Here is a 14031-nt window from a genome sequence, read left to right on the forward strand (position 1 = left end):
CGTACTGAAATACAATAGTTTCCTCTTGGTGGGGACACTTGATGTTGGGTCGGCGTCTTGCCCATTTCAAGCTGACAAATTGGTCTGCAATCGGACTTAGGGGTCCCAGAAGTCCGGCGCATCATTAATGATGGACCCATAGACAGCTTTAGGACGCCAAGCGCCGTGCTGCACGGTGAGAGGATACCGACTGGGCAATACATGATCTCTCGTCCATTTAAGCGTTACTGATTTATCTGAACGACGGCTCAAATTTCGAAAGCGGCGAATAGTCAGAGTCTTGTAACTCACTACACACTTTACCGATTACTCACTCTGTTCCTTATCACGGGGTATCCTAATACTCGATGGGAATCGGGAGAGCACCCGCAATAACCCAATCTATCTAACTTCCTCCAGATCGCGCTAGAATCGCTCGATATTCTCTTCTTTTCATGGATATGCTGGCTTCCGGCGTACGTAGGAATCCGCCGTAACACTCCTTAACCTCCGGGGTTTTGTTCGGACCACGTTTACTTCTCGACCATCTTCAGTATCCTCATAACTTGTTCCTCGGTTAACAGTGGAACCGGGTTTGTCCTACACCATGGATCTTCCAAGCATTTTCTGGCCAGCTCCCTCAATCTTTCCTCTCCTTCTACCCCAACCTCCTTCAAAGTCCTCGGCATGCCAAACGCTCGAAATATTGCATCGAGAGCATCCCCAAGGTCGGCAGAAGACTCTTTTAGATTGCTTTGGTGCTCCAGAGATTGACGGATGTATGGATCTGACCAGAGGGCATTGAGAGCTCGTTGTTGGCGATTCGCATTAACGCGGGCATTGTACTTCATGACTGATGGGCATAGCACACAAGACGTGTGCCCGTGCGCTACATTCATGGTGCCTAGTTCGTGTCCGATGGCGTGTGAGCCGCCGAGATGGACACCTCGACATAGTCCTAGGAAAGCAAGATGGAGATTATCAGTAAGTTTCGCTAACATGAGATATCAATCTGATCGGCTGGTAAGGGGACTAAGCAAAATTCTCGCAACTTACCGTCCATAGCAAAGACCGATCCAATTTGTGTTTCTAGTCTGGCCTCCAGATCCCGTGGGTCCTTTCTTAACTTCAAGAGCCCCCTGACCACCAAGACCAAGCCCCTTTCTGCCGCCTCATCCGTCTCCTTCTCGATATCTGGGTTCAAGCTCGCCAATAGTTCAACGCAGTGATCAATCGCCCTTACGCCACTACTCATCCACACCCACTCTGGTGAATGGGCAGCCAATTCTGGGTCGAGGATCACCACGTCCGCGAACAACCCCTGATGGACAAAGATCTTCTTCACTCCATCTGTAGCATCAATGCCACCTGCGTACGGCGAGTATTCTCCCGCGGAGAGCGTGGTCGGTACGTTGATCATGGTGAAAGGTGGTGCATACACATCCCCTGGGTCGGAATTTGTGACATATTTGTAGTCAATATCGTGCTGCATTGCAGCTTTGAGCTTGTCGCTCATAGCTCCAAGGGCTTGGAGAGATGTGAGGTTGTTCGCAAGGCTCAGGCCCGCGAGCTTGACCCCGTCGGTGATCGATCCGCCGCCGAGCGTGACAACAATATCAGCTCCACTGGCTTTTCTATACATTCAATGCTCGAGGATTAGAAATCATCTTTGGATATGCTGACAGCAGTGAGATCTCAATTGCGTAGCCCGGGCTCTTGTATCACGGGGAGCTATTGCAACTTTGGAAGCTTACATTTCTTCAGCTAGCCTCAGCACGTGGGTCCATGGTGTATGACTCGGAAACCCGACATTCGTGCCCGCCAATTTCTGCCCTAGCGCATCCTTCAGTTTTGTCACACAGTCCGTGTGTTTCGCCAACGAGCCTGACACAACAGCGAAGACTTTCTTTTTATTCATTCGTTCTACATGCTGACACACGAGTTCGGGGAATGGCAGCCCAGAGGACACGAGGCCACGAGCACGCCATGGGAAAGTCGGGATTGTCGTCCCTTTTCCTTGGGTCTGTACAGGACTGAGCGAACCCATTTCACGTTTCGTGCGTTGCTGCTGGTTATCCTGTTGCGTTTCGATACACCTTTTGAAGATGGGGTTGATATGAGATCTCTGGTGAAAATTGACTATTTTCTCTTCATATCATGCCGAGAAGACTCTAGACCGAGCTTGACCTATCGCAGGTAACTGGTGCAACTAAGCTATGTCCGCGCTTTAAGACCGAGCCAGAATTTCTCAGAAGACTCAGTTGTGGGTGAAAAGCATGGTCGATCGTAAAGCTGACTGAAAAGGCCAATTTCTTGTCAACAACCGAGGACACCACCGCAACGCCGGAAGTTGTGGTGGTCATGGAGCGCCGCGACCGGCTTGATGATCTTCGGTCTTGAAGATTCAAAGTAAATGGAGGCCCAAGCCCCCAGGGGTAGACAGGGATGCCTCGGAAGCCAAGACGGCGTCTTGGGACGGGTAGAATATGAGGGGGGAATGTGGAAATGTGATTACCCGGTCTTGCTTCAGGCGCTCGACCCTGATGTTCCCAGCACAGAACAGTCGTTCGAAATGTTACCTCGATATATGTCCCGCCAGCGTCTGGTATTTCAAACCACAACAACAGAATCCGATCCGGACATCGGCCACTAAGAGTGCAGAGAGTGATGTGCGTGGAATGCAGGTGATCTAGCATTAGGGTTCTCGGCTAAGCACGTGTCGATACGCGCATCTCAATCGGAGTTGCATGCGTCGCCACCTCAAGCGAGCAGTGGGGTTGATATTTTGCAGATGAAAGTGGCCACGCACCATGTACCTTCGTCCGTATGGTCACAAATTAATAATGTATAGTATGGATTTAAGGTGTTTTGATTTTAGCTTTCCAATAGTTTAGATCACTGGTCTGTGTCTGTCAGATTGAAAGCTTCGAGATTAAGAGATAAGCTTCTTGTGCTACTGGTTCTGCTGAAAGTGACAATATGAACGAGCTTCAGCCTCACCTGCTTGGAGTCACTGGCAGGTCGAGAGGCATGATATTGAATGTCTCAGTCTTCACTTTCTTGTGTTGTACGACTCCTCAGGCTACTGACCGCGCAACAGTCTCAACATGCTCGGGTGACTTCGTGACTTGAGGATTGGCGACTTTCTCATCAGAAACGGGCATCTGCTCAATTTCTTTGGTGTCCTTAATATACTGCTTCGTCTCCTCCCAAGACTCCGCAACTTTGTCGCCAAACACGCCGCCGAGCTCCTCTAGAGTCTTATTCTTCGTCTCCGGGTAGTAAAAGTACACGATGACCACATAGAGGCAGTCAAGCACCAGCCAGATGATGAAGTACTTCCAGGTCATCGCAGCAATCGCCAGTGGTGCAGTTTGGGTCATGAGCACACCCATTATGTTGAAGACGATGTAGCCCGCCGCGACCCCAGTTGCGCGGATTTTGGTCGGCATGATTTCTGACGCGTACTAAGAGATCTACATGTTAACACCGAATATTCAACTTATGCTCCTACCAGATGGAGGACACTCACAGTAGTGCCAAACGTGTTCATGATGGCCGCATATCCGAACACGGTGAGGTATATACCAACATTAATGCCCTTTGCAAGTCCAAGATTGGTATTACCACTGCGTTCAAAGGCAGCCCACAGGCCAATTATGATAACGGATGCAGGAATCATGATCGCGTAGGAGAGGAACTGAGACGTTTAGCGCGGTCAGACAAGCATTTTTCCGGAGTATGAAACATTCTGAACCTACCAATGCATTCCGACGTCCGATTTTATCAAACCAAAAGCCGATACTGAGGACAGCGAATGTCGAGACACTACCCCACACCCCAACTAGAACTAGTGACATGACAGGAGTAGTCTTCAAGATTGAGTAAATCTGCACTTGGTAAACCGCCTGTGGAAGAATTCCAGTTGCCCTAGATAGTCTTGGTCAGCTACTGCTCGAAATTATGGAACTTGAATTTGGACACACTGCTGGAAGAAATAGAAAGCCATAATAAGCAACACTCTTTTGCGATAAGATGCTCTTGTTAAAATGTCTTTGATGCCGATTCTCTCGCTCTTCTCCATTTCGATCTGTGCACGGACTTGATGAAATTCGCGTGCATAAAATGAGTCAGAGTCATCGTGATCATTGCCATGGATTCGCCTGAGAACAGCGAGACAGTCTTCGTATCGATCGGTAAGTGCAAGCCATCTCGGAGACTCTGGCATCCATGGTGAACCTGCGAGCATACATAATCCGGGAAGAAGTTGAAATCCAAAGAGGATGCGGAATGCGGCTTCTCCAGGAACAAAAAAGAGACCAAGTCCGATCCAGACTGTGAGGCAATTGGCCAATGAGATATTGAGCCTGCTCGAAGATCAACAAATGCTTTGATCGAGAACTGCAGCATTGCGGCATTGCCTGGTCAGAAGGAGTGAGCCATGAAGACTTACGCGAACAGTGCACCAACTCTCCCACGCATATGAGGTGGAGAGATTTCACTAGCATAGACAGGACAAATTCCAAAAATAATACCAGTGGCAATTCCCCCAATGATGCGTCCGATCAGAAGCATGGCAAAGTTGACTGCCGCAGTTTGCAGGATTATTCCAACAAAAGAGATCAAACAACCAATTCGAATGGTCCAAAGTCGGCCATATTTGTTCGGCAAGTATATGTTCATCGCAGTACCCGCGGCGCACGCCGCATAGTAAGCTGAATTGAACGCACCAATCGTGGTTGGGTTGAAGTTGTAGTAAGTGATGAATTCTTCATAACCCAAAACGCATGAGATGATACCTATTTTGATGGTTAATCGTAATGAATCATTACATAGTCTCGGAGGAAGGATCGATTGAGGTTAGTCAATGACAACCTACCAAAATCATATCCATAGAAGGCACCACCAAAGGAGATATACATTAAACAGGCTAATTGGAATTTCTTCATGGCGGCGATCAAGGTGAAGCAATACTGCTTCTACAATTCAACGTGACAGTAGTGATGGACAGTTCTCTGTCTCTTGTTTCATCAGAATCATGGAAGACAGAAGGCTTGCTAATTCGTCTTGGTACACCTGAGGTCTTGATATATTCATATCGTGCTCTCTAAAAGCTGGGGAAAGGCTGGGGAACCTTGAACCCACAGTCGTGGAAAAATTGGTCGGTCCAGAACATCGCTTCCTGAGGGACAAAGGACGAAGTAGACGGCGTTAATGGCCAAGACGGCATCCTCGTGGTGGAATAAGAGAGATCCCAATGACATCCTAAGGCCCACGAGGGGTTAGTGGCCAGAACAAAAATTATCAGGAAAAGAAAACGCCTTTCCTTGCCTAGCATTTGTGTCAGAAAATAAACTGTTCTTGGTTCACGAAGCTAGGTACCTAGTTAGCCATCGGCCGAGCTCTCGAAGAGTCCAACTTCCAGCCAAGACGCCGATACCCATCTCCTCACAAAGATCCGCGTTTGTTCTTCATTACCTACCCCGCAGGGCCATTCAGGATGATGCTCAGCCTCGGCCACTGTGAGTCCTAAGGTGATTGGATTCCGGTTCCTTGTTTCAGTAGAGGCCTGAGGCTTGATGTCCCCTCCTCTACTCAGGGTTGTTTACATAGTCAACCTAGGCACCATGAGATATATGGTCGGCTGTAGTGTCAGCCTTGAGTGAGAGGCTGATTTCCGTGTTGCACAACATCTTCAAATCGAAATCACATTAACTTCAGCTCGAACACGATGTCTGTCCAGGTCGCTATGGCACTTGATGCTCTTTCCGCTGCTGGCGCTTTGAAGAAAGAAACTTCAGCTGAGGAGCTTATCGCCAACAACGTCAACGGTGCTGATAGCGCCGATCGTGAGCAGGCTGTGAATCAAACGCGGCAGGGGCTTGAGAATTGGGTTGATGTGCGAGACGAATTCCTAGGCAAACCACATCGTCGGCTGAGAGTCGTCACAATCGGCGCTGGCTTTAGTGGTAGGTCTGCAGAAAGTGGTTTTTGATTTCTTTGATGACAGTCTAATTAAATCCTCCCACAGGCCTGACTATGGCAAATAAGATCCAGCGGACACATCAACTAGACGACATCATTGAGCACGTGATATATGAAAAGAATGTGAGAAAAGAAAGCTTCGTATCCGTGCATTGCTGACTGCTTTGAAGCCTGATATTGGCGGAACTTGGTACGAGAATAAATATCCTGGGGTACGTACAGGACTGGTCTTTGAGCTACCTTGGTCAAAATGCTAATAGTTTTGCAGGTGATGTGCGATGTTCCAGCTGTACGTGTCTATCATGACAGTCCATCATTGTTGATCCTGACTACTGTAGCATATTTATACTTTCATTGACATTCCAAATCCCGAATGGAGTCACTAGTGAGTAGTTTTCGTGGATGATCTCAGCCGTCCTCGAGATACTGACCTTCAAATAGCTATGCAACTGGACCAGAGATCCATCAATACCTCAAGAGAGTTACCAAGGACCACAAACTTGATCGGGATGTCCAACTCAATTCTGAGGTCAAGTCGGCCGTATGGGACGAAGATTCCGGAACATGGAAGCTGCAAGTTTTGAAAGGGGCAGAGTTGATCGACGACTGGTGTGATGTGCTACTCAATGGCTCGGGAGTTCTCAAGTATGCCTCTTATCTTATTCGAGTGAAATTATAGTACTGACTTCAACAGTCACTGGTCGTGGCCCCAGATCACAGGGCTTCACGATTTCAAGGGGCATCTGTGTCATTCTGCGAACTGGCGTGATGATTTCGACTTTTCGAATAAACGAGTCGCGGTGGTGGGCAACGGGTCCTCTGGAATTCAGATCGTCCCAGAGATGCAGAAGGTTGCGAAACAAATGGTTAATTTCATTCGATCAAGAGCTGTAAGATCTACAATCATCTTCTCAATAAGACTACCGAACAATGTTGATGAGAACATATAGTGGATTTCTGCCCCCTTTGCAGAAGATTTTTCGAAAGCTCCAGGCGGAAATCCTGCATGTAAGATTTGATGCACTTTGGAAGTGGAGTTTGGACCCGCGATTGCTAATAGCCTGGTATAGACACTCCCCAGGAGCAGGCAAGATTTCGATCGCATCCAGAAGAGTTGGCAAATCTGCGGCACAAGCTTATCCACGTACAGAACACTTTCTACTCCGCGGTAAGTCACTTTCTTTGCAAGATACTACTATACGCCCAAAAAACTGATCAATTGAGCTAGCTCATTGAAGGAGCTCCGACAAACATTGAAGCAATGAAAGGTGTGAAGAGTCTAATGCACGAACGACTGGGAGGCAATCAAGGATTGATTGAAAAGCTCGTTCCAGATTGGTCGCTTGGATGTAAGTGAAATTGCGTGACCTGAGAGATCCTTCAGTGTGCTGCTCAGTGGCTAAACTCGATATAGGTCGTCGGCTAACTCCTGGCACTGGCTATCTTGAGTCTCTGAAAGAAGACAACGCCGAACTGGTTGACGAAGAAATCTCTGAGATAACTGAGACAGGTATTCGAACCAAAGACGGCAAGCACCGCGAGTTTGACGCCATTGTGATGGCGACGGGGTTCGATGTCTCATTCAAGCCCAGGTGGCGACAAATGGGTCGTAAAGGTCGTTCTCTCGCAGATGAGTGGAAGGATGAGCCTGCAAGCTATTTTTCACTCGCCGCCAACGGTCAACCCAACTACTTCATCTTCATGGGCCCAGCAGGGCCAGTTGGACATGGAAGCTTGACCTCAGCTATTGACTGGACGGCAGATTATGTGCTGAAGTGGCTGGTGAAGATGGTACGAGAAGACATAAAATCGTTCGAGGTGAAGGCTCAAGTTCAAGATGATTGGAATGTGTGGGGTGAGGAGCTGATGAAGCGAACTGTCTGGACCAGTGGATGCAGGTCAGTCCTGGCGTGTACCTCCCCGCCAGTGTTACTAACCACTAATTATGCACCTAGGAGCTGGTACAAAAACGGCAAAGTTAATGGAAAAGTTACAGCGTTGTATCCTGGAAGTATTCTACATTATGTGAGTCACTTGCACAGGATCATGGATGGAATGGCCTGCTGACGAGCTCTCAGAAAGATATGGTGGAGAACATTCGGGGAGAAGATTTCAATATCGACTATCGGAGCAAGGTAAGCATTGTTCCATTCGCAACATGGAACGAATCTAATAATTCTGACTTTTTCTCAGAATCGCTGGAGATTCTTAGGCAACGGATTCACTCAGCTGGAGGTCGAGAATGGAGATCTAGGATACTATGTCCGCTATTAGTGTGATTACAACCACTGTGCTGCTAAATATATGAGAGTCTAGAAGTAATATCATGTCATCCTAGGTTAACTCTCCATTAAATAAGGGAAAACATCGTGAGCCAATCCGAAATCTTGTGGTAGCCCATTGAGAAGATCTTGGTCGAAAAACTCGGGGATGTTGACAAATTGGTCATGGAGTGGTATATCCGAGAGCATATCCGTATAGAATACGTTTGGCTGTGGGGTTTGTGCATTTTGACCTTGAAAGCTACACAGCGAGATCTGCTCGTGCTGAGATTCCCTGTGAGAGTCCTGCGGCGCACGAGGTGCAGTTCCGTCTTGCATGGGAGCCTCCCACTGTGAACCACCTCCCCGGCCAACTTGGGGCAGCTGTGCACCGCTCCTCTTCTCTAAATTTCTGAATATCGTCTCAAACAGCATCATAATCCAGCTACACGCTGGCCATGTCTTCGCAATCTCTGAACAGGCGAGCAGTAAGAGACGAGCTTTATGTTCGGCAAGCTTTCGCTGCATATGGTCAGGGCTTCGAGCCATGAGCACATACATTGTTAGAGCTGAAAAAAGACTTGGACATCTGAAAAGGTTTCCACCTGTTAGTGACCACAAATATTTTGAATTTGACAGGCCTTACATCTGCAACTGTGATTTTCGAAGTAAGCCTAGTGCGAGGAAATCGTCAATAATGGCGGAAATCTTCTTCGTGGCTGTAAAAGCTGGAGACTTGAGCAGGTTTTTGTCGACTATGATCTTGCTGTTTTCAGGTCGGTGCAGAAGGATAAGTTGTTGGCTGAATCTTATTAGTATGTCAAACCAAGTGGTGAAACAGATTGCTGACTTGTAGTTCAGTTCCAACATTTTGGGCCAGAAGCCACCATCTTCGTCCCCATCACCATCTTTCAGTGCTGGAGGCAGTTGCTGGTGCCATTCACTCAACTGATCACTCAGCTCCTTTTGACTCAATCCATGACTTGATTTTTTTGTAGAAAATTTTGCGAGGGTAATTGCACCGACTATTACACGTCAGCTTCGTATTAAGACAATGTAGATTGGTGAAACTCCTTCGGTACATACAAATTACTGAAAGCCTGCTCATTGCAATTGTGTAGAGAACGTGGACTTTGTTACTGTTTCCATAAATAGACGTTATGCTTCTACACTGTACTATATCGTCCTCAAAGTCGGATTCATCGAGTGGCTCGACATCGTTGTCGTCGTCTCGAATGCGCATGGGACGGCCGATGTTCGCAGAACAGTGCCGGTCTCGAACCTGGTATCGTCAATATGGAGCAAGCAACAGGTAGGTGGGACTCACATAGAGTGACCACCAAATTCGCTTCCACAGCCTACGATCTCGGAGCGTTAGCGTGGAATTTTGGGTACTGTCAACCATTAGTCTGGAAGTAAGTCTATGAGAATTGAGAGCCTCACGTTCTATGCATGCCTTTTCCTTGAGCATTGCCAATGGCAATCGAAAGCCAGTAGAACATGTCTTTCTCGTCGGTAGAACCACTCCACAAGAAGCTCAGGAGAAATGCGGCCTGAACTAATGTAACTTTGTTGGTTTCATAGTCTGCGTCGTGAAGAGCTTTAGCACGCTTGAGAAATGTCTTGCGAGCCGCGTTACGACTCTCGAGCCCTGTTTCGGCGATGACATCGTCGGAGCACATTGTGCTAGAGACGGCGTAGATTGCGTGCAGTACAATATGGGGCAATTGATTCGATTCGTACAGTTGTGCAAATTGTGTTCGGTCAAAGATGGGGAAGGCTGGATAAACACATTCAAAGAAGGTCTTAATGAGTTTATCGGAGACTGGTCGGTCTGGAAGCACGAAAGCTCCTCTGATATCAAGAATCTCTATCTCTTCTGAATCAAGTCTGGTGTCGTAGCCAAGGTTATCAGGCTTATCGCTGACCGTTGCTGGTAGAGGCACTTGAAGGGTGGTTGTAGAGCTAGGATTAGATACTATGTCAGCGTTGATGACTTTCTGAACCACATACGTCAGAAGCCATGATTCGCCTAGATAAAGGCTCTGGCCTCCTGGAACACTGCGAGCTTCCGGGAGAGGCACAGTCTGTTCACTTAATCGAGCGTAGAGATTCTCTGAACCCTCTTTAGAGAAAGTGTGACTCTCAGCCCGAAGCTGTGAAGTGAAGACACCGACATCAGGTCTTTTCGAGCTCCAAGAGCGGCCATCATTAGTTTGTGTGGAATTTGGCAAGTGATCTAGCGGTCTCCGAGATGGAGAAGGCTGGACCCCCAGTGGTAACATGGCTGCTGAAGCATGATCTGAAAGATCCTGGGTCCCTGATACTACAGCTTGTGAGATCTTCGTTCTTGATCTTGCATAGCTTTCATTCTTAATCAGTCAAACAACACTTGGGCAGCAATATAAGTAGTGCATACCGGCCTCTTTTTGACTCAATCAACTGACATGAGACTTTCGCTGATGTGCAATTGGAACAAGGTCGCGAATCATATGCATTGCACCGAACACGCCGAGCATGACAAAACGCACAGGCAACCCGTCCGCCGCGCTGTGGTTGATTAGGTTGAGTGGATGCTGCTGGTGTGGCAGTGGATGTATCTTCCATTTTTCGTGATCAGAGCTATAGCGGTGGGAAGGTCAAGCAGAATTACGATGAGGTGGCACGATTGAGAATGAACCTCAAACAGAAAGTCGCTCTCGCACGGCCGTCATTTCGGAACCTAGTTAGTCTTCAATTGTGCCGTCGAGCACCCCGCAAAGTGCATCTAACCCTAACCCTTAACAGTTATCATCGACGGGAAGGAGGTTGGTCCGGGATCTGGGGTGCCTCGGTGTGTGGGGCGCCCATGGGGGGGCATGGTCTCGAGCGGCGTTCATGGCACATGCATGGAACAGACGTTACCTACCTGGCTTATCGGGATTTGTAGATTCGGGGCCTAGGAGAGATTGACAGAAGTCTACATCATCATCATCACTTGTTTTTTCCCGTGAGTCACCAGGAGAAATTGAGGCTACGCTAAAGGCTCCCGCGGTAATCGCAGCCAGCGTAGGTCTGGGCGCATTTGCGTAGTCATGCTTCGGAGATTGAGTTGTTAAGCCAGCTAAGACGGCGTCTTGGCCTCGCCCTCCCCTTTCGAAACTATCGCCGATCAGTGACCTCCCTGATTGCAGTATCACCGGAACCGGAGAATCGGACCATGTAGCTTTATCCTCGCATTATTCGAGAGGAAATTCGCAGATACCAATTTGCCTACGCAGGAAAGTAATTGGCATACATAGTAAATAGCATCCTCGAAGCACAAAGATCAGCATCACCGCAAACGGTGTTCTTAAAGGAGAGACTACGCTGCCAACCCATGCGTCTTGTTACCATCGAGTTATCGTAGGAACAGCTATTGATAGTGCAAGTATCGCGGTACCAAAACCCACGCAACATGAACTCCATCCAGGGAGACATCGAGCATAAGGACACCACAACTCGCATAAATGCTGAACTGGAACTCCTTCCAGACAGATACGGCTGGCCTCGACAAAGTGTTAGTGGATATCGCATAAAGGAGCAGCTCTCTGGCACAGAACGACCGATCAGAATCATTCATCTCGGAGCAGGTGCCTCTGGGATCTGCTTCTCGAAATTTGCGGTAGAGGCATTAAACAACGTAGAGTGGATATGTTACGATAAAAACCCCGATATTGGGGGCACGTGGTTGGAGAATAGGTAAGCTTCACCAACAAACTTCATGCAAACTTTCTTCGAACTAATGAAGGCTTGGGGGGTAGATATCCCGGATGTGCTTGCGACATCCCTTCCGTGAACTACCAGGTATGGCCTGCCAGTGTCGACAGTCCTAATACCTAGACCTTACCATTTCAAGTTCACATGGGCACGAAAGCCTGACTGGTCGCATTTCTACTCATACTCTGAGGAGATTTGGCAGTATTTCGCAGATATTGTGAAGAGATTTCAGCTTCGCAAGTATATGAAATTAAAGCATGAGATCATCGATGCCAGTTGGGACGAAGACAACGCGAAGTGGAAAGTCCGCATTAAAAACTTGGTGACAGATGAGGTATTCGTTGATCAAGCTGACATCTTCATCAACGGTGGAGGCGTTCTAAAGTTAGTAGCAACCAACACCAGACTCTCGAGCTGACATATGTATAGCAATTGGAAGTGGCCAGAAATCGAAGGGCTCCATAATTTTGAAGGCATACTTTGTCACACAGCCAATTATCCGGTAGGCACTGCGTTGGACGACAAAAGGGTCGCTGTGATAGGAATTGGAAGCAGCGGAATTCAAGTCACAGCAAATATTGCAAGCAAAGTCAAGAAATTGTATACCTGGGTTCGCTCACCAACTTGGATTACCGCTGGATTTGCTCAGGAATATGCTGGTCCCGATGGCGGAAATTTTGCATGTGGGTGACGTTTCTGTGGGCGCTATCATCAATTCGAGCTAATAATTCATAGATACGCCCAAACAGAAACAGGGCTTCGCCGAGAATTTTTCAGACTATGTGGCATATACAAAAGCTATTGAAGACGAACTGAACCAAAGATTTAAGTTCATCTTGACTGGAACACCTGAAGCAAAAGAAGCAATGGAAGTGAGACATCAACATCAACGGGATCATGAGGCAACATAGCTGACATGTTTTCATCCAGTTTTCTACACGTCAAATGCACGATAAGCTTGATGGTCGTGAAGAGTTGATCGACATGATCGTTCCTACTACATTCGGTGTAGGCTGCAGACGACCGACAGTATGCTCTGTGGCCTATCGAAAGAGATCCTTTATTAACATCAGTAGCCAGGAAATGGGTTCTTGGAAGCATTGACCCTTCCACACGTCACGATTTTCAATAAAGAGATGCAAAGGATTACATCGACGGGATTCGTCGATCAAGATGGACGGGAACACGAAGTCGATGTTATCATCTGTGCCACAGGGTTCACATCACACCCTTTCCATGCCTCACGAACTTACTGACACGTTATTGACAGGTTCAATACATCATGGGTACCTCGGTTCCCCATAGTGGCGAAAGGCAAGAATGTTCAGGACATCCAGAAGGATAAGCCGATATCATACTTATCAATAGGTATCCCCGAAAGTAAGTCAGCTTTGACATTTCGATGACAGTATGAGACTGACTGAGCCAGTACCGAACTACTGGACTGTTACTGGTGCTTATGGGCCATTGGGTCACGGTTCATTCTTGCCTATAATCGAGCTTCTCATGCGTCACTTCATTCAAGTCATCAAGAAAATCCAAACTGAAAATATTGCGGCGATGGCTCCACGGCGAGCTGTTTGCGATGCATTCATGGACCATGCAAGTCTTTTCCTCAAACGTACCGCGTGGGCTTCGGGATGTCGTAGCTGGTTCAAGCAGGGCAAAGAGGACGGCCCTTTGGCTATGTGGCCTGGTTCGAGGCTTCTCTATTTTGAGTTATTGGCCAAACCACGTTATGAGGACTATGATGTCCAGTATCAAAGCGGCAACCCATTTGGATTCTTAGGTAATGGTTTTACGACACGAGAGTACGATGGACGGGACCTGTCCTATTACCTTGGGACAAAAGACGCACTTGGGGCACTGATTCCCTCTGACAGCACCTGTGGGACGCAGCATGTTCATGACGTGGCCAACAGTGGCACCAGTATAAATGGAGCGAACGGTATCGATGGCACAATGAATGGCGCTAATAGCAAGGAGACATGCGTATCTAGATAGTGATGGATATAACCGATGGACAAGATACTTCGTAGGGGAAAAATTAATCCTAATGACAGTACCC

The 14031-nt window shown here is 47.8% G+C and overlaps 4 protein-coding genes across 4 annotated transcripts; 2 read left to right on the top strand and 2 right to left on the bottom strand.

Moving 5' to 3' along the window:
• Positions 1–512: 512 nt before the first annotated feature.
• LTR84_002533 (uncharacterized protein) lies at positions 513–4928 on the bottom strand (the record flags this gene model as incomplete). The annotated part of the gene is made up of 8 exons (XM_064846143.1): positions 513–973; positions 1036–1613; positions 3070–3446; positions 3512–3679; positions 3741–3909; positions 3966–4346; positions 4433–4778; positions 4859–4928. The coding sequence occupies 8 exons, from the start codon at positions 4926–4928 to the stop codon at positions 513–515; spliced, it is 2550 nt and encodes an 849-aa protein (XP_064706368.1).
• Positions 4929–5710: 782 nt separating this feature from the next.
• LTR84_002534 (uncharacterized protein) lies at positions 5711–8238 on the top strand (the record flags this gene model as incomplete). The annotated part of the gene is made up of 14 exons (XM_064846144.1): positions 5711–5948; positions 6011–6087; positions 6135–6176; positions 6233–6253; positions 6303–6349; positions 6406–6609; positions 6659–6854; positions 6915–6972; positions 7035–7132; positions 7193–7313; positions 7379–7862; positions 7920–7989; positions 8043–8099; positions 8158–8238. 14 exons carry the CDS (start codon positions 5711–5713, stop codon positions 8236–8238), a joined length of 1794 nt encoding a protein of 597 aa, XP_064706369.1.
• A 65-nt stretch (positions 8239–8303) lies between these two features.
• Positions 8304–10510, bottom strand: LTR84_002535 (uncharacterized protein; the record flags this gene model as incomplete). The annotated part of the gene is made up of 6 exons (XM_064846145.1): positions 8304–8814; positions 8872–9027; positions 9076–9250; positions 9312–9507; positions 9553–9619; positions 9669–10510. 6 exons carry the CDS (start codon positions 10508–10510, stop codon positions 8304–8306), a joined length of 1947 nt encoding a protein of 648 aa, XP_064706370.1.
• A 1151-nt stretch (positions 10511–11661) lies between these two features.
• On the top strand, positions 11662–13967 carry LTR84_002536 (uncharacterized protein; the record flags this gene model as incomplete). The annotated part of the gene is made up of 8 exons (XM_064846146.1): positions 11662–11945; positions 12087–12347; positions 12393–12646; positions 12699–12835; positions 12894–12992; positions 13040–13179; positions 13234–13343; positions 13393–13967. 8 exons carry the CDS (start codon positions 11662–11664, stop codon positions 13965–13967), a joined length of 1860 nt encoding a protein of 619 aa, XP_064706371.1.
• Between the last annotated feature and the right edge of the window lie 64 nt (positions 13968–14031).

The sequence above is a fragment of the Exophiala bonariae genome, assembly GCF_035927105.1.
Source record: "Exophiala bonariae strain CCFEE 5792 chromosome Unknown scaffold_13, whole genome shotgun sequence".
Taxonomy (NCBI): domain Eukaryota; kingdom Fungi; phylum Ascomycota; class Eurotiomycetes; order Chaetothyriales; family Herpotrichiellaceae; genus Exophiala; species Exophiala bonariae.